Source organism: Aspergillus flavus, chromosome 4 (assembly GCF_009017415.1).
Source record: "Aspergillus flavus chromosome 4, complete sequence".
Taxonomy (NCBI): domain Eukaryota; kingdom Fungi; phylum Ascomycota; class Eurotiomycetes; order Eurotiales; family Aspergillaceae; genus Aspergillus; species Aspergillus flavus.
Window position 1 is genome coordinate 260,799 of NC_092405.1, and position 19,089 is coordinate 279,887.

The window sequence follows — 19,089 nt, forward strand, 5'->3', positions numbered from 1 at the left end:
CAAACTCTCCTCCGAGCTTCACGAAACCCCCTGAGCCCTCCCAATTTGGTGCTTGTTTTCAAAGGTTTCAATGTCAGGCTCACTGGCCTTGCGCAGCTGGTTCTGATGTGTAGTGCCCTTGCCGGCCATGAGGAATCCATAATCATGTGGAGCCTCCCAAACACCCAGCTTGTCAACTTCTTTGACCGTCCAGTGTTGTGGATTTCGTGCCGTCCATTTCTTCTCTTTGGCAAATTTCTCATTCAGTCGGTCGAACATGTTCTCGTACCTCCCCGACCCCTTGCTCCAGCCGCCGTTGCGCTGGTAGCATCTTTGGAGTAGTGCCGTTTGCTTGGAGGCGATTTCAACCGCCTCCGACAGCCTGATATCCGTGCTGTCCTCGAGCAGCTGGCGCAGAACCGATTCGTGTACCCCCATCGCGCGAACGTGATCACCTTCGGCAGTGTAGAGAGCCGAGAGCAGATTCGTCAACTCCAGAGCACTTCGATCAAATGGACCCCAGACTCGCTTAACATTATAGCATAAGCCCCCGCATAGCTGAGTCGCTTGCGTGGTCCGACCATTTGAGAAGCGAGCCTCGACTAGTCGTCGTCCCACCAGAATTATAGTATCCGAAGACCAGGTCTTTTGAACAACACGAGAGGACCACAACTCGTTCAGGAGGAACTGTGCATGTGTTAGCGTTTTAGAAGACGACTAAAAAGAGAATAGAGGGGGTTGATGGGCATAGATATTCACCTCTAGATCTTCAAAATTCCTCTGGCCACCTAACAAGATTGCAAGTTGGTTGAGGTCTGTGGTCTCAAAATCCGTGAGATTCACCCCTTTCTCATGATAAGAAGAGATAATCTCATGCAAGATAGTCTTAGAGAGTACTAGCATTTTCCCGCTCAGTCCACGATCGGAGCATTTTCGCGACCCTTGCACAAGAAGATGCTCGGAGAGTTTGACGCCATCTCGAGTACTGTCCTGATCCTGAAATCCACCGGAATCTTTGACGAACTCGTGAAGTATGGCGGCGTGGCTATACCCCGGTCGGAAACCGCCGGTAGTCAGCTTTTGATAAACATTATCGACGATCACGCGAGTCAATCTCCTCACTAGGCTTCCCTGGGATGCCTGCGAGATGCAGATGTCATAGAACTCTCGCAAAACGGTCTTGCCTGTCTCAATGCCAGCGAACCGCTCAGTAAACAACTGGAACAATTCTGCATCGGTGGCGTTAGCGTTTTCAGTCCAACCATTGAGGCTTTGGAAGTTCATCAAGCGGATGCCAGCAATGAATGTGTGGATGAAGCCTCTCTGTTTTCTGGCGTGATGGAATGCTGAGTAGAGTTGAATCTCTGCCATCAGGTCGGCAATTATGGATGCATAATTGCAATTATTTCGCAGAGTCATCTCGAAAGCGACGACGAAACTAGTTGCTCTATGAGACCCCTTCGTTTCCATCGCCTCTTTGATGAGTCGGTGGCGGAGTTCTCTCGAACGTCGGACCCCCTTTTCCTTCAATCCAAAATCTACGTACATTTTCGCGAGCTCGACAGCCGCGGTGTACAAATGCTGGCTATCGATCTTCTCTTCGAAAGCTGCCACAGTACTACTCTCAAGCGTCTCCTGAAGCTCTTGGCGAGTGACTTTATTGTTCTGTCGATGTAGTAATTTTAGTAATTTCCGCAACTGCGGAAGACTATGATCCCGAGACGCATATCCATGCTCTTGAACGGACGAAGTATATTCTTCTCTGTATAGTGTGGCAGCCTTGTGAGTGGTCCGAGACTGGCGGGCATAAAGATCAGCCAAACAGTGTTTCATGTCCATTGTGGTCACTTCCGGTCGCTCAGAGAAGGTTTCGTATTGTTGAAGAGCTGTCTCATACAGTTCCACTGCTTCGCCATGGTATCTCTCATCCCCCCGAGAGATTTTGGCTAAAGAAAGTGTTGCCTCGTAGCTCTGTCTACTATAGGTTCCATACCATCGTTGGCACATCTTGCGATAGCTGGCTGCCAGATCATGAATTTCCACGATATCTGCGTCCAGCTTTGTCTCCAACAACGTCTTGTAATGCTGGTAGACTTCTTCGACAAGCTCACTGTTTAGCATATGGTTCCTGTCGCCGCTGGAAATTGTCCACCACAGCGTCTCATAAACCCCCTTTGCCTTTGTCCACCTTTCAGTCTCTTCGTAAATTGCTACTAGACCACGAGCAGCGGCAATGGCTCGATAGTCTAACTGACCGTTGTGGCGAAGATTGTTGTATATCTCTTGATACGCTTGTTCAGCTTCCTGCTTGTGGTGACACCTTTTTGCTAGGTCCCCCCACTCGTACAAGATCTCAATACTCTGCTTCTGGGTCTTCCCTAAGCGCGACGAAATATTCTTATATAAGGCTTCGTATGTGGTTATTGCCTTAACGAAGCGGTATATGGTCCGGTAAAACGTGATAACTCTGTTCGCAGTGGATCGAACCATATGAGTGTCAGTTTCATCGGAAGAGAGCACGGCATTTAGGACGTTCTGATAAACGAGTGCCGCCTTGTCGATTTGCAGATCCTTGAAGTAACACTCCGCGAGGCTTGTTGCTAGTTGGACCGTTTCATCAACATTCTCAGTGAGCCGGATCGTCGTTGGCTTGCTGTCAATCTCGGAGCAGAGATGAGACAGAGCCCGACGATATACACCAGCAGCCTCCGCGTATTGCTCCCTTTCCATCAAAGAAGACGCCACCTGCTTAGCGGCCTTCATTGATGCTAGCGTAGTATCGGATGACTGGATTCCTGCCGATTTGGCAGACTCCAAAATCTCATGAATCAAGTCGATTTGTTCCTCAGACATCGACGCCTCACTTGACGAAACGGTAGAGCTGGACTGCTGCACAGTCTGGGCTAACGACGCGGTGACTTGAACAAGCTGATGTGAGGCTTGCTTCTGGGACTTGCGATATTCCCACAATGTTTCCATGGCGGACTGAGCTAGCGCCTCCCATTTCATCTTCCGAATATGACCGAGTACCAATTCAAAGGTTGAGCTTAATTGGTCAAAGCGAGAGAGCTGAGATTTCAAGCAGAACCATGCAGCGCTGGTCACAGACTCTGCTTCGCCCTTACGAGAGTGCCGCTCGAGATACTCGGCGTACCTCATAGTGAACTCTGCTTGTTGCTTGGTGACAGTACCCGACGTATCCTCAACAGCTAGAAGCTTTCTCCAAGTATCCATGAAGAGCGCATCAGCTTTTGAGGTTTCTTCGCTTTCCTCGTAAATCTTTATCATTTGCAACGTTGAATCGATCATACGTTGATCGGTGACAGCTAAACTCTGTTTCGAGAATTCATGCTCGGTTTGCAATATTTCTGCAGTAACTTCAGACATAGAAAGTCTTTCGAGTTGTCTGTATATGTGCTGGGTCATCTTCTCCATCTCCTGAGAGTGTTGACCATATCGAGCAATGCTCATCTCAAAGAGCTCTTTGGATAACCTCCCCACAGACTCCTTGCGCTCTAAGGTGGCGTAGTGATCGAGCAGCATCTGTGTGTATTTGATTGTCATATCGTTTGAAAACCCAAGTTCTTCCTTTGACGCCTGCAACAGATACTCTAGTATTTCTTCCTTATGGTGCAAAAATGCCTCGTGTTTGGAGTCTCTTTGTGATGCAGCGTCAATGAAGATTTCGGCGCTAAATTTCGTAACAATGCTGCGTGATCCTAAGAGGGAGCTGCTCTTTCTCCACGCCTCATATGAATAGTCAATAGCGTCAAAAGATTTGAGCTGCTGTGAGGTTTGCGCTGCGTTGATTAAGCTTTGCAACAGTGATAGGGAAAGGTCTGGGAGGAGCTGCCGACGAAGTTGGACGGAAAAGGCCTGCAGCTCCTGCACCTGGTATGGAAGATATTGCAGTTGATTGCAGCCACCTTCAAGCAGTGCGAGCAAAACGGAGTCCGGGAAGCTCCGTTTGAATAGGTTGGTGACCTTGAAGCTGTCTCTTTCCTTCTCGTTCATCTGAGAAGACCTGAAGTGCAGTGTCCAATACCTTGCCGCATACTCAAGAAGATGATATTGGTCGAAATATCTGTGTTGGGCAGACTGGCTTAATGACGTCGTGGACACCTCTACCTCATCAGTTACACTGAGCTTCACATAAGCCAATAATCGTGTAAGGAGGTCGGAATGCGCCTCCTTCATGGTCAAAGGCAGTTTTCCTTTGCCGCTGTCACTAGCGGCAGATTTCGCCTGATTGATAAGGAACTGTCGGAGAGCAGGGGATCTAAAAGAAATTATTTCGTTTTCGATTGTAATAAAAGATCCAAACATCCGACGGATGTCGCCTTCTACGTTGCCCACGCGAGGTACAACCTCCGTTCTTTTCGTGTCGATCTCCAGAAGAGAACGAACCTCTTGCACTCGCAGGGGGCGGTGGGAAACGATCGTCCAAGCCAACAGTGATCGTGCCGACCAATCGCTCAAGTCTATCGAATTGAGTGTCTGTTTCAACATATCCTGAAGCGAGGAAGGTATTTTTTGCACCAAGGATATCATGTCTGATGAAGTTCTTAGGGCACTCAACTGACCGACTGCCAATTGCGCAATAGGAAAACATCCGTTGGCTTTCTTCACAATGCCACCTTCGATTTCTTCTCGGTCCTCTAATGATAGTCCAATGCAGACTTCGGAGGACTCAATTTCATTGCGAACTACTGTTCGGACATCGCCGGCTGTCTGGCTTGGCTCGATCTTTATGCGATAGGCCTCACCAGGTACGCCATGCAGGGGCCTGGACAAGGCAATCACTTTAATTGAAGGGCTTTGTGAAACCAACGTTTGCAAGTGATGAAAGAGACGTGGAATAACCTCGGGATCCCCGTTGAGGCTGTCGACACCATCGACGATGACCATCATTTTGCCTGTTTCTTTCACGGCTATGTTTAAAGCCCTCCATAAAGAGTCCTCCACACTCTTGCTGGAAGCCCCGGATGAGTGGAGGCTCATTGAGTGCTCCAGAGCCCTTAGCAGGTCTCCATCCTTTGCTTGTCGTCCAAGTATCTCCAGTAGTAGCCCTTTCGCCAATCCTATAGGACCGGTAGTAGCGCTGATATCGTCGTCTGCACGATAATTAGTTCACTGTTGTTACACTTCCCAGTTTCTTGGGATTTGTATCTCACAAACTCTGAATGTGACCACATCATAGTCTTGTGGATCGGTTGATGTTTGAAGTTGCTGGATGATCCACTCAGATAAAACAGTCTTCCCTGTACCCGTGTCACCGGTTACCGTAAATAATTGACTCTCGCTTGATCGTATCTGAGAAAGTCTATTGGCAAACCACTCGCAGGTGTACTCTGCCGGCTGAGGTGAACGAGCCGACAGGGCCCTCGAGGCTTCGCGATCCTTGATCGACAAGTATTCCCATATCTCCTGCACTTTTTCTGACGGATCTACACTGACATCGCCCATGATAAGCCTACTCCAAAGCCTCTCCTTAACCGCGATACGATGGGAATGGAATGCTTGAATCTGTGAAATAAACCGTGATTGTAAATCGGATGCATCGAAAGCCTTGGAGGCGCCTTCAGCCTTTTGAAAATAGTGCACACTGGCTGAACAAATGAGGCCACATAGCTCAGCATATGCAGCAACAAGCTCTTGCTGAGCAACGGTGTCGGACATCAAGATTTCCAGATTGTTCCTAAAATGCGACAACTCGACTGCGAATCTATGGAATACCTGGAAGAACGAGGCCAGGAGTCTTGCCTGTTCTGAGCCACACTGTCTACAAGTTAATGGACTTTGTTCGGCGAAGAACCTCCGCACCTATCCGAATACGCACCTGCAGAAGCAAGAGAAAACTTCCCCCCATCAGTCGGATTGCGCGCTCGGTTCCGGATGTGAAACTCGCCATCAGTCGCGCGAGCTGCTCTAACCGGCCCACTAGGACCACAGCATGCTTAAAAGCTCGATCAAGTTGACTGCCATTCTCGGGCATAAACCTCAATCGTTCCTCTGCGATACCGTCCAAGATATCTGTCGTCGATCGTACACTGTCGAACACTTCTTTCGCTGGAGCGTCTAGCTGAGGTCGCACTCGGGAGGCGATTTGATCACTAGCTCGGTGGAGGGCATCCAGCTTTCGAGCGTCACCCGCGCTCCCATCCTCCCCCGTTCCGGAGATCGCACTGTGGAATATGTCCTGCCGGAAGGACGGATACCCGGCGGTGGGAAGAACGACCTCTGCCGACATTTCAACTCAACGCGGCCCTTCTTTCAAAATACCGAGTTCGCGCATGTAAGAAGAATGTAGTTGATTGATTAGCTGAGAGGTGCGCCAGAATGGTTTTCATTGAAGATCCAGGTCTTGTCAACCAGGTGTTGGGATATGTGGTGGTCTCGGTTGACATCATCAATGAGGAGAGTGTTCGCAGATGAGTGCACGCAAGCGGAAGTCATCTGGATGATAGCATCGGTACCTCACCACCAATCCATAAAGACAGGATATTGATGGATCATTGGACAATCGGTGAACCATTCAGAGCTTTTTTCTAGAAGTGTGACGACATCATGTCTTCCATAGTATGGGAATGAATGGTCCAACATCATGAACCGAGTTGAACCCGTGATGACTTACCCCAATGGTCCACTACATAGCTCTAGACGCCGAATCTAGCTCCGGAGTACAATTTGGCATTCAGCTGCCTCAAGCATTCCCAACTCGAATCCTGTTTTAAATGAGTGTTGACCACAATGGATGGATGTGGTTTTCTGGTACAATCGCCCATATAAGGTTTCTTCCCCACACCCCGCATCATACATTTTATCCGCGCACATCCGGTCCTCTATTACGTATATACCATAAACTTGAACTAAGGACAACTGCCTCTAGTCGGATTGAGTATGCTGTGACTCAAGTGTCTCTTGGAAAAGCGTGAGACAGACATCCTGGACTAGCGGAAGCCACCTAGGTCTACCCTTCCTGGAGCCAGTCTATAAGGTCTAATCAGTTTACCAATACTTCAGCCCGTGCCTTCTACAAACAGGTGTCTTACGAATCCTTCCAACATCCTGGTAATCTCATGTGTACTCTATCTATTTTCAGCGCAATCGTATCCCCTTTCCTGCGCACTCGCCTAGCACCAGCTGCCAAGGAGGACCAAGACGAAACCTATAAGCTCACTTAATAACACATGCTATGCCAAGTATATTAGATAAAATCGGCTTATATTAGGCCCCTGTTAATATGCTCAAACTCAAAACCCACCTCATCCGTTAGCACTAAAGTAATCTACAGGAGTCGGAACATCACCGAAGAAGAGGTTTCCACCCCCTAACGCTACCTTTCGAGTATTAGAGTGTCAAATGAGTCGTGCAGATTGGCAAGCCAGGAGCCGGGCGAATCTGTAGTGCGTTATGGCAATATACATGGCTTCAGGCCAAGACCGAGGTTGGACGGGAATCCTTCAAATAGTGTATTCGCAACGGGTTTCCTGCGTGTTCAGGACTAGCACAATCGGCTTGCCGAGCAAATAGTTGGGATGAACAGGAACATGTGGGATAATTTAATATAGATTTCATGCTATGGGATTTGATATAGTCTGATTGGGGGAGTGTGGCTAAGCTATGGTCTCTATTGGAGATTACGGTGCAAAGCCCCTATGAGGGAGATGGAAGAAAAAAAATCACGCAAAAATAAGAGAAAGGAGAGATGTAGTACGTATGCCATATTCCTCAAATTATGCATCAAAGAAGAGCAGTGCCCTGGTGCCCCGGCGCCCGGTGGTTGTATAACTCTATGCAGTCTTCTAGGCCAACCGATGCATCTGTCATGCAACGCTCAGATGTTCTCCTGCAGAAACTTTCAGGTACATTTGGGGGGCACCTCTAGGCAGTCAGGTACTTAGCTCTAGCCGAGCCAATGGCACTGGACATCCAGGAGGAGACCTGATGGATAACGCGTCGTGCTAACAGATTTAATCTATTGCGGGCAAGCACGTGTTCCTCCTGTTGGCGGAGATCAGCTGCCGATTTGCCCTAATTGTCAATGATCGTCTCTTTCGGCAGCGACGGAATATTTACTGGAAAAGTACTCATTCACTCTCGCAACATGAGAAATGAACTGAAAGAAAGTCCTATATAAAGGACGTCTTTTCCGCAATGAGATCTATTGAACAATTACCTTTCGTATCCGAACCGTCGCCATGCATTTCCCTCTTACTCTCGCTGTGCTGCCCCTTGCAGCTCAGGCTGTGAACATCATTTCCGCCAACGACGACGGGTGGGCCGAGAAGAACATCCGGACTCTCTACGACACCTTGACTGCGGATGGTCACTCGGTCGTGATTTCGGCGCCAGCGGAAAACAAGAGCGGAACAGGCATGTTCTCCCCTTTACTCACCCAGCCACTCACACTGGATCTAACCAATTACACATTTAGGCTCCTCGGACGCAGACCCTACGGTATTGACCGAAGCCTGCGAATTTGACAGCTGCCCAGAAGGCAGCCCCGCAGTGGGAAACAACGCTACCCAGCCGCGCTGGAACTACGTGAACTCGTACCCCGTCACGTCGATCAAATATGGTATCCAGAACCTCTCCACCACCTATTTCAACGGCAAGCCCGACCTGGCCGTCACCGGTCCAAACGTCGGCGCCAATCTGGGAGTGGCGAACGCCATTTCCGGCACCGTAGGCGCCGCCTGCTACGCCGCGCACGATGCGGGTATTCCAGCAATCGCTTTCTCCGGATCCAGCGGTTCTGCGACCGCATGGGATGATCCCACGCCCGAGTACGCTACGATCTACGCCCAGCTGGCCACCAAGGTCGTCGACAAGGTCGTGGCTGCCGGCACTCCCTACCTCCCCGAGGACGTTTACCTTAACGTCAACTTCCCCAAGGTGGATGATTGCGCCAGCGTCGACGACTACAAGTTTGTGCTCTCGCGCATTTACACCGCTGTGCCGCTTTTTTCAGGCGATGATGTCGAAACCTGCAGTAACGATAAGCGACTGCCGACTGAGACCAAGGTCACGGGTTCGGGTTGCTACGTGAGTATCTCCGTGGGCAATGCGTCGAACAAGAGGGATGCGAATGCTGCGGTGCAGGGAGAGGTGCTGAACAAGTTGGGTGATTTCCTGACCTGTTTGTCCTAATTAACCGGACTGATTGCGCCACGATCCACTGGGTCGGAGGTGAATGGTTAGGGTGATTTACATTAAAACCGTTGCGTGGTCGCTTGGTTGTATGCTATTGGCGATAATGTATAGTTTCCATAGCAGATTAATTAATGTGGTGACATAACTTAATTTGCCCGAGCCTGCCTACTGTTAATCTTCTAGGCCTGCAGCTTAGGGCGTATTTATCTAAACTAAGCAATGTAGCACTGCGAGCCCGAATCCTTCACGCAGAGCATAGACTAGCAGGGATGGCTGCATAACATGATACGCATTAAGCGCTTTATTTACTTGAATAGTTAAAATCTCCGAAAGATAAGAGCTGCCACAATAGGCACAAAAAAGCGCACGGCGCGGTAGACATGTCTTTAACACATTGCGACAGGACATGGATTACATTCATATCGCGCAGTAGCACTCTCACAAACAAACTATTAAACACTAGACGCGGTAGTTCTACAAAAAGTCTCCTCCGATTGGCAGCGATCGAGGGGACAGTAACGACCTGAGACAAGAAATACGTTAGATTTCAGTCAATCCAACGGCGCCTGGCATATTAACCTAGAACCCACTCCCCACCAAGCCAGGAACAGGATCAACCCGATAGACCCTGACTTATCCACTGACGATCCTTCCAGGTACCACGGTCCTGATATCGTTCGGTTGGCCGGATATCGCGCTCTTCCGCATGTGATCGGCATAACGTCGGAGAATTATTTGCGCGATGGAATAGGGATCGACGAACTATGCAGAATGGTTCGGTCATTCGTATAAAGGGTAACGGGCGTCTTGTAGGTACAATGTCGGTCAATTGACTGATCGTCAGCCTCAAACAGTCTTCAATATGCTCTCGAAACTCCTTCTCCTTACCGCTGCGCTGTCACAGCTTGTCCAGGGCGGTCTCATTCGTCGAGAGTCCATCGATCATGACAAGGTGGTGGGATTCCCTGAGACAGTTCCCTCTGGGGCTATTGGCGATGTGTACAAGGCGTATCAGCCGTTGCTGAAAGTTGTTAATGGTTGTGTTCCCTTCCCTGCCGTGGATGCTCAGGGAAACACCAAGTAAGCAAGACAGACGGTATTCCTTATAACTATAGGATCAAGCATACTAAGTACATATAGCGGCGGTCTCGACATCTCGGGCTCCAACGACGGCGACTGCTCCAAGAGTGACGGACAAGTCTACGTCCGGGGCGGGAAGTCCGGTGACAAGTACGCCCTCATGTACTCGTGGTATTTCCCCAAGGACCAGGCCGCGCCCGGCATGGGACACCGCCACGATTGGGAGGGAGTGATCGTTTGGATCTCCGACCCGGCCAAGACATCCGCGGACAACATCCTGGCCGTGTGTCCGTCCGGCCATGGCAAATGGGATTGCTCGACGGATGGCTACACGCTTCAGGAAACACATCCGTTGATCAAGTATTACAGTGTCTGGCCTGTGAACCACCAGTGCGGTCTCACAAATGAGGCTGGTGGATCCCAGCCGCTGATTGCTTATGAGAGTTTGCCAGAGCCTGCGAAGAATGCGTTGGAGACTGTGGACTTTGTCAAGGCGAATGTGCCGTTTAAGGAGGAGAATTGGGCTGAGAATCTGGGGAAGGCTACTTTCTAAATACTGTGAAGGCTTCGCGTGATTGAGGCATATGTATAGGATAGAGTTCACGTCACATACATAATGTTTATATTGGGGACAACCCATTGTATATAGCTCTTCTGAGGATAACATGTTCTGAGAAACAATTTTGTTGAATGTTGGCTGGTATTGTGACATCCACCTCAGTAACTCTGTTATTACTGTATCTCGTCAGTCTTAATACTATATCTTTCCTTGTGTTACGTCATGAATGAGCACTGCAAGTAATGGACATGAACTGGTATACACGAAGTTATAGTTATTGACGCCAGGGTCACATATCATCCTTGGCTGACATTCCGTTTTACATCATTAACAAAAGCAATCGAGGGTATTTTCGTTGTAGACCCTAAACAATGCAAAGAGCGTCACAACAACTACTCTTTGATATTCCTCCCTTGATTGACAGTTAGGTATGGCGATGTAACTTGCCTCCACTACTACTACCAACTACCATAGAGGAAGATGCCCTCGCATTGTGTATTATGTTTGCTTGAGTGTGGTGACTTATCTCGCCACTGGGCCTAGTACATAGATCGTCAGATAATTTATCAGTGAATTATTAATCATGGTATTCTTCACTAGAGGGAAAACACGTACGAAGGTCTAGAGCGCAAGCAATTCAATACGCGTGTAGGATATGTTGGACCAGTACAACAGTAGTAGTCAATTGAGGCCGTGGCTCATATGAGCTCACGGAAAGAATCTATAATACAGGTTTCTAAAGCATTCCGATTTCCCTTCGGCGCACACAATATTTGAGCCCTAATGATGTCTTCCCTTCGAAGTCAACGCTTAGCGGCGGGCAGCAGCAGAAGAGGAGGGAGCAGCCGAGGAAGAGGGGGTAGCGGCAGCAGAAGAGGATGGGGCGGCCGAGGAGGAGGCGCCAGAGCCCGAGGCAGGAGTGGTAGCAGCGGCGCCAACGGTGAGGGCGGTGCCGGTCGAGGTAACAGTGGAGGCGGCCTGGGTGACTCCAGTAGCAGCACCGGAGTAGAGGGTAGGGCCGGGGACTGGGTATTCGGAGACGGTTTGGTAGATGTTGAAGATGATGCCATCGCCGGTGGGGGTGTAGAGCTCGGTTCCTACGACACCAGCGGGCTTGTCGGTACCCTCACCGTTGACCTTCAGGTTAAAGCAAGAGGGGTAGTTCTGGGCACCACCCTCAGTGCCGGCGGAGTGGAGAGCAATCAGTTCGTGACGGAGCACATAGTATCCCGGGGCGATCGACTTGGGGATCTCGACGAGCCAGGTGTTGTTGTTCTGGATCAACTGGTCGTCACCCCAGACACCGGGGACACTGGAGCCATCAACAATACCGACACCATCGATCTTGAAGAACTCAAGAGAGGTCTTGTCAACCGAGGCACAGTTGGGCTCACAGCGGGCAAGGTAGTCGACGACAGGACCGTGGTGAGATTCGGGCCATGGGGTCCATTGAAGGCTGATGCGGTCTCCGGCGTTGACCTCGACGTAGCCCTTGCCAGCGGTGGCGTTCTGGTGACAGATGATATCGGGGGAAGAGTAGTCATCGGGGGCGAGAGGGCCGTTGCCAGTGTTGGGAGTGGTCCAGGCGGCTACAGTGGGAGCACTTTCGCCCATGTAGGGGAAGGAGTTGATATCAAATCCCTCGTAGTAGACGCCGTTGATCACAATGTTGCTGACATGGCCGTGGGCAGCAACCTTGGTGGCCGAGAGGAGGGCCGTCAGAAGGGAAGCGGATTGAATGTGATGCATTTTGTCAAGGCAGAGAAAGAATATCAGTCAATGAACGAAGCTAAGTAGTGAAACAATGGTAGATGCGATCCAGCGCAACGAATGTAATAGTTTAGCCGGGTAGGCAGAGAATAAAGATGTCGAAAGAAAGACCGGTTGTTTTAATGGATGAGAAGAATGAGCGAGTCCATTGTCCTTTTTAAATCACGAAGGTGTATCTAACCGCCACCCTGTATCTCACACCTCAAACGACCGTTGGTCTGTTCTGCATGCATGATGACCCATCGCTTGCGTGCCCTGGAAGGATAACCCGAAGAAAAGCCACCAGACGTTGCGGTTCCACAAGCGCCGAAGTAATCAATGTGAGAATATACGATGATTAAAGACCTATGAGTGTGGGCATCGACACAATAGGGTATTTTCTCGGGTCTTCCCCCGAAGATACCGACTCTGCCAGGAGTTTAAGCGTAGCAGATTGATTTAAATTGGCGCCGATCCCCGTTAGTTGGTTTGGGGGTGAAATTATCCGTAGCATGGATCCACCACTCACGCCCTTGAAAGCCCTTAGCCGCGACAAGAGTGGAGATGGTCTAACTAAGAACAGTCGTTATTATCCCTACTGCAGTCCTAGTGTGCTTTGTCCCTAGAATGTAAACCCTGATTGCTGGGATTGCCTCAATCCATAAGGTTGTTTCATGTCCATGTTGACTGTCACACCATCATGAAGGCAGGTTCACAGAATCTGCAAATTGACTGGTGTGTAGACATGGCAAAAACCGCAAAGGTTGCCGAGGAATTATAGCAGCTTTGTTTTCTTCCGCCTCTAATAAGTAGCCAAGACGGGGAATTATTGCATTGTAATATTAATCTTTACCTTATTCTCTCAAGACCATCCCTCGGTCCGAGCCCGGGCCAAGAGAGCACTCTATGAGGATTCTTAATGTATTTTCATTGGTGCTCTAGAATTCATGGCTCCACTATGAGATGCCAAAGCTCATATTATATCTGAAGCCAGAGGAAAGAGCAGGACTTTATCCTGCTAATAGGGCAGAGGTGGAGATACTATTGATTCCACAGCCCAGATTCATATGTACAATACACACAAGCAGCTTGCCGAAGACAACTCCACTTCAGTCTATGTAGTTCTATGCTAGATCACTTGGGTCTTCCAAAGATTCGAACTCCCATGTTCACCTAATACGTATCAACAACCGACTCAAGATATCTTTGTGGTGCGATAACCTCACTGACGCGTTAGGCCTTCACTGTTAGACCCCAACAAACGCCTGGTATAGAGGCCAACTCAAATACTCTGAGTCACTCCTTCACACACTGCTAAGGCCAGTGTGGATACTGTATGGTTCATGGAGCCACCATTTAAATATTCCCGCACCCAAATAGACACGGAAATGCCCCCTTTTCCATGTCTATACTCTATCGTATTGCTGAAAGAGGCATAGGTACGGTATCTCAGCCACAGAAGATGAACACACTTCTCTTCCCCTTTCATTAGCCCCATAGATCCTCGGCTTTCTATAAGATTGTGCAACTATGATCATCCTACTCGTACGAACTACGAACCCCTGATCTGGAAAGGGGAGTTATATCTCTAGTAATGATCGACTTCTAGAAGGAATATAGGAGAGGATTTATATGTAAAGAATGAAGATCTTCATGACGATCTCATATATGGGTGAATCCCACTCATCATTAACAGTAGTCAGCATGCTCACCGTTGGTTGACCAAAAGGTCAATGTTGGTGGTTGTTGTAGCGTGTGACTAGAATATATTCAACACATCAACGATAGAAGCCCTAAGTGCTAGTTGGCTGTCCCGTGGGTACTTGGATACTGAAGTGGATATTACAACAATGTACGAACAAACGCATACATAAAGGTTTTCATACAATAAGAGCAACTGTTCATGATGACTAGACGTACATCGCATTGTTAGACGATGGCACCATCTAAACTACTAATAATAACATAGGGTTATACATGCCATGGAAAAGGTATTGATGTGTTACGGTGGTTGCATATTGTGTATGTCGAAGGAAGGTTTTGTGTTTCTGCAAAAGTGTTATTGTATCAAAAGGCATACAGAGGGTACCCTTAGGATAACAAGACTACTATGTCCGAAAAAAATAATATAAGAGAATGAGAAGAATGGCATGCAATGCAGAAAAAAGAAGTGGGGAGAAAAACAACAAAAAAGAATGACCGACGCAGGGGTCGAACCTGCAATCTCTTGATTCGTAGTCAAGCGCCTTGCCATTGGGCCAGCCGGCCAGTTCTTGTGATTTCGAAGTTGAAATCGTCAGAATCAACCAAAATTAAAAATATGCTGTCATTTGCCTGCGCTTCAAATTTGTTCCGATATCGTAAAATGCTCTTGGCATAGATTGCTGAGAGAAGTGCGTCTGAGACGTCCCAAAAGTTTTCATAGACCACCACTGACCATTTGCTGTGTCTTTCTGTCGCCTCTGGCGAGGTTTCCAGACACAATTCGTTTTATGGTCATTCCAGAAGGTACTAGTATAATATGTGAGGCCGTATTTGCCATTTTTTGGAGTATAGCATGCTTGAGATATATATTTACAGCTGCAACGACTTATTGATCATTCGATCGAGATAAGAATTGTACCTCCAAAACAGTTTGCTGGTAACCATGGATTGCATTCTGTAATATCTCACAATCATACTCTCTCTCTCTCTCTCTCAAAAAAAAAAAAAAAACCAAAACCAAAAAAAAAACTTCAGCGTGCAAATATTGGAGGACTAGATAAACACATATAAACATGCAGCTTCGAGTTATTAGTGTCTGGTTTGAACATCTTCTACAAAGCAAGAGCAATAACTGAATTCGGCAGTTTTGATCGAGGCTCGAGTGGAAGACGCTGAAAGGGGTACAGGTATATCAGATTTCTAGTAGCTACAGGGGCTTTTTGAGACCCCTAGTGGAAGTTTTTCAAGTAATGCGTTTGCGCTCAGAGCGAGCAATACCAGCTACAATTCTCAAGCCCTATGCTAAGTCGAACAGAATGCGGCAGTTCTGTATCACATTTCTTTGGCAATCTCTACCCCAAGCCAACGATAAAAGACATCTATGCAGAGCTAAGTATACATACAAAAGAGTCGACATGTGTGATTGTGCTGCATGCCCAGCAGTTAATAGGAAGACGCCCGAGCTATTATCCCAGAAGTCCTCCAATGAGTACCAACCATCTCCAAAACCATAACTGGCCACTCAATAAGTTGTCTATTTCAGCTCACCCTGTCCATTGCACATCTTCAGAGGGTAGCCGTCACCCAGGCAAGTGGTGATCACACCCTGCACCCAGTCGAGTTTGGCCTGCTGGTAAGAGACACTCTTGCGGTCGAACGAGTCGGCCTGGAAGTACTCGTACTGAGCCTTGCCAGGAGCACCGCTGAAAACATAGCCTCTGCGGCGGTGGGTCAAGGGGTTGCTAACAATAGCACCCCACTTGTTTATGGGGATCGTCATGGTAGCCGTACCGGTAAGCGTGTTGGTAACAGTATCTTGGTAGTTAACGCTGGCGCCAATCTGGAGCCACTTCTCGACGGTAGCAGTGAAAGAGGCACCGACGGAGATACTGTTGGCAATGCTCTGACCGGCGGCAATGGCGACAGTTGCGGGGGCGCCGTTGGCGTGGGTGATGGGGGACATGGCGATGTCCCAGCCTAGGAATTCCTGATCGGGGAGAGGGATGATGAACTGGGCATCGCCGCGCTTCTGGAGACCGGTGAAGCCTTCGGACTTGAAGGACCGGGGGAGGTTGTCGGTCGGGGGCTCGAGCGAGATGCCGTTGAGATGAGATGCAAGGTCCTTTTTCTCAACAGCCTTGGTGGTGCCGTCACCGAGGAGGAGGATGGCCTTGTCGGCGGAGACTTGATCGGCGGGGAGAGCCGTAGTGAGGGCACTGTTGGCACACAGGGAGGCCAGCAAAACGAAAGGCACCTTCATGATGTCGAGATGAGCAACTTGATTGTTGAGGAAGTATGGAAAGGGACTGAGAAGGTTGCTTGGAGAGAGAGAACAAGTCGGAGGGAGGGTGGTCAATGGCGGGAACGAGGCTTCTATATAGAACCTCGCCGAGGGAAGTGTGTACCTTTCATTGCAACTCCAAACGGACCAAAGATCAAATGAATACCTCCGAATCGGGAGCCACTCTCGGCATAGCTGACGTGCCATTCATCATGGGGTGTCGGAAGATTGACAGGCGATCCCTCTGTCTCGTTTGGAAGGAATTCTCCGAAGATTGCCCGGGAACAGATGAGCTTCTTAAAACAGTCCAAGGCTAAAGGATCTTGTGCTAGTTGAATGTCCACCCCATATTTGGAAGGCAGCAGCAGATAGCTGGCGTGTGGGAGACAATAATTCCCGCAGGTTAATCTAATTAACTTCATGCTGAAGAACGTACGTACTGAGACATAGGGCCAATGTTCCTGTCGATCATCGGTCGTGGACCCAAGACGTCGGGTCATTGGCCATGATTTAACGTTAACTCAGACCACTGCGGGCCTTATTTCTTGGACAGACGTTCAGAAACCTGGTGAAGTGGAGCAAAACTGACGAGCTTTCCCCAGGGATCAGTAGCATGGGGGATAGTCATATACTATCGCACAGTTAATTGCACCGTGCCCCACAAGTGTCGACGAACGACCAGTAGAATGAAGTCTGGTAGCCTCACCATGAAGCACAGCCACTGATATCAAGGCCCTAATCTACAGTTTTGCCACCCGCTGTTCCTTTGGCTTACTATCTTGTACCCCGAGAGCATCCACATCGCCCAATTGCGTTGATCGTTTCCAAAACGATCGACTCGGGTATCCCCACGTGGTTCCGATTGGATCTATGGGTGAGACAGTAACGTGCGACTAATGCTACGAAGGATGAAACGCAGTCCTGCATATGCATTTAATGTCCAGAAGTGAAACATATCCCGCGCTGCGAGACGTTGGCTAGCCGGAAATAGAGTCCCGGATCATTGCCGGTACCTGCATAATCGACGGCCAAGCACATCATTCTGATATGGGTCATGTCATGAGGAGTCTTGTCCGTTCGCTGATTGTGATCGTGGGATCTACATGGGGAATCTTCGGATATTTTCGCCTTGGTCCAAGACATGCAATTACCATGACAGGAGCCCCGGGATCGGCTCTGTACACATATACTCCGCCATGGATACCCTTTGATGACCGTTCATCATCTTTCTTAAGTACTACCGTTGCTCGCAAACGTCAGGAATTTCCATCTAGGATTCTAAACCCCGAAAACACCACCTACCGTTTCACACTTCTTCGTCGGGACATAACATAAGCAAACATGAAGGCATCGCTCTCTTTGATTGTCGCCGCTCTGGCCGCTGGGTATGAGAGTCTTTCCATCGTATAATCTATTTTGAATAACGCCGGTGCTAACAATTCTTTAGTGTTGTTGCGGATCTTCACTATACTGGTGTTTGCATTGATACCAATGGCGGTGTCGTACGTGCTATCCCAATCTACTATTTCGCAAGAGTCAATCTAACAATTTACCAAGGATACCTATAACCGGGCTGCCACCGAGAAGGCCTGCGCCGCGTACAAGAAGCGCAACACCGGTAACAAGCAATGGGATCAATGCCCCGACTGCACAGTGAAGAACGAGAAGGACATCCTCTACTACTGTGACTCCGCCGCTCAGCACATTGGAGGTGACGAGCTGAACTACTACTGCAAACAGAATGGTGCTGGTGACAGTGTAGCCTGGTAGATTCAGTTTTGTGGACTTGATTTGGACAACGCAACTATAGTGGATGGGTCTGAGTTAGTCGAACGACAGTCGGCGAGTATTGTACCTCTTTTGCAACATGTATATCACAGAATATTCTCCTGTTTAATGGGCCCTCGAAGGGCTCTTCAAAGAAAGGGCGACATGCACTTCTCATCGTTAGTTCGAACCGACCTGTACTTGAAACACTAGTCCGAAAGACGAACCATGGAGCGAGTTTAATAGTATCTCCATTCTCGTAGTCAGCAAACATGACTAAGAAACCAATGTTGACCCACCTAGATAATGTTACGGTGTGTTTATAGAGCACTGCGTTGGTCTAAACGTAGTAGCGTGTGTTGTAAAATTGAGTCTGGAGTACACTTGGAAATTTAGCGCCATCACACGGACATGATGCATCAACGCTTCGATTACACATTACACAAAACCTTGAAATCCCGAGTGATGCAATTACTGTCGAAATCGTTCCAAGGTGAGCTATAATCAACGTGAGAACCTTGAATCACTATTGCTCAATGTAACGCAATATTTCAGCAGAGTTCAGGAACGTTGGGTAATCAATCCAGACTCTAGTAGCAGGCAGCCTGATGAGATCTATACATACCCAAGATTCACCTCAAGAAAGAGCAGGGAGACAGGCCTAGGGTGTGAAGTATTGTACGTAGCGATTCATTGTGTATGGCATACGTGGATCCTGATTGTCATGCATGGATATTAACAGAATTATAACTAGTGTGTATGTTAACATGGTAAGATCACGATGGCACTAAACATTATCTCCTGTTCAAATATC

General features: G+C 48.6%; 6 protein-coding genes and 1 non-coding gene across 7 annotated transcripts; 3 read left to right on the plus strand and 4 right to left on the minus strand.

Moving 5' to 3' along the window:
• Positions 1-18: 18 nt before the first annotated feature.
• Positions 19-6,229, minus strand: F9C07_2282923 (uncharacterized protein; the record flags this gene model as incomplete). Its single annotated transcript, XM_071510598.1, has 4 exons — positions 19-666; positions 739-5,093; positions 5,154-5,757; positions 5,819-6,229. The coding sequence occupies 4 exons, from the start codon at positions 6,227-6,229 to the stop codon at positions 19-21; spliced, it is 6,018 nt and encodes a 2,005-aa protein (XP_071366230.1).
• A 1,803-nt stretch (positions 6,230-8,032) lies between these two features.
• On the plus strand, positions 8,033-9,553 carry F9C07_1490250 (5'/3'-nucleotidase sure family protein). The gene is made up of 2 exons (XM_071508146.1): positions 8,033-8,355; positions 8,417-9,553. The coding sequence occupies exons 1-2, from the start codon at positions 8,181-8,183 to the stop codon at positions 9,130-9,132; spliced, it is 891 nt and encodes a 296-aa protein (XP_071366231.1). The 5' UTR covers positions 8,033-8,180; the 3' UTR covers positions 9,133-9,553.
• A 444-nt stretch (positions 9,554-9,997) lies between these two features.
• Positions 9,998-10,768, plus strand: F9C07_3260 (putative NPP1 domain protein; the record flags this gene model as incomplete). Its single annotated transcript, XM_041291920.1, has 2 exons — positions 9,998-10,215; positions 10,276-10,768. The coding sequence occupies 2 exons, from the start codon at positions 9,998-10,000 to the stop codon at positions 10,766-10,768; spliced, it is 711 nt and encodes a 236-aa protein (XP_041145582.1).
• An 816-nt stretch (positions 10,769-11,584) lies between these two features.
• On the minus strand, positions 11,585-12,523 carry F9C07_3261 (putative endo-1,4-beta-glucanase; the record flags this gene model as incomplete). The annotated part of the gene is made up of 1 exon (XM_041285850.1): positions 11,585-12,523. One exon carries the CDS (start codon positions 12,521-12,523, stop codon positions 11,585-11,587), a length of 939 nt encoding a protein of 312 aa, XP_041145583.1.
• Positions 12,524-14,719: 2,196 nt separating this feature from the next.
• On the minus strand, positions 14,720-14,791 carry F9C07_t175. Its single transcript has one exon. It is a non-coding gene; the product is annotated as a tRNA-Arg (tRNA).
• Positions 14,792-15,761: 970 nt separating this feature from the next.
• On the minus strand, positions 15,762-16,487 carry F9C07_3262 (uncharacterized protein; the record flags this gene model as incomplete). The annotated part of the gene is made up of 1 exon (XM_041285851.1): positions 15,762-16,487. One exon carries the CDS (start codon positions 16,485-16,487, stop codon positions 15,762-15,764), a length of 726 nt encoding a protein of 241 aa, XP_041145584.1.
• A 1,362-nt stretch (positions 16,488-17,849) lies between these two features.
• F9C07_3263 (uncharacterized protein) lies at positions 17,850-18,278 on the plus strand (the record flags this gene model as incomplete). The annotated part of the gene is made up of 3 exons (XM_041291921.1): positions 17,850-17,893; positions 17,956-18,010; positions 18,066-18,278. The coding sequence occupies 3 exons, from the start codon at positions 17,850-17,852 to the stop codon at positions 18,276-18,278; spliced, it is 312 nt and encodes a 103-aa protein (XP_041145585.1).
• Positions 18,279-19,089: the final 811 nt, after the last annotated feature.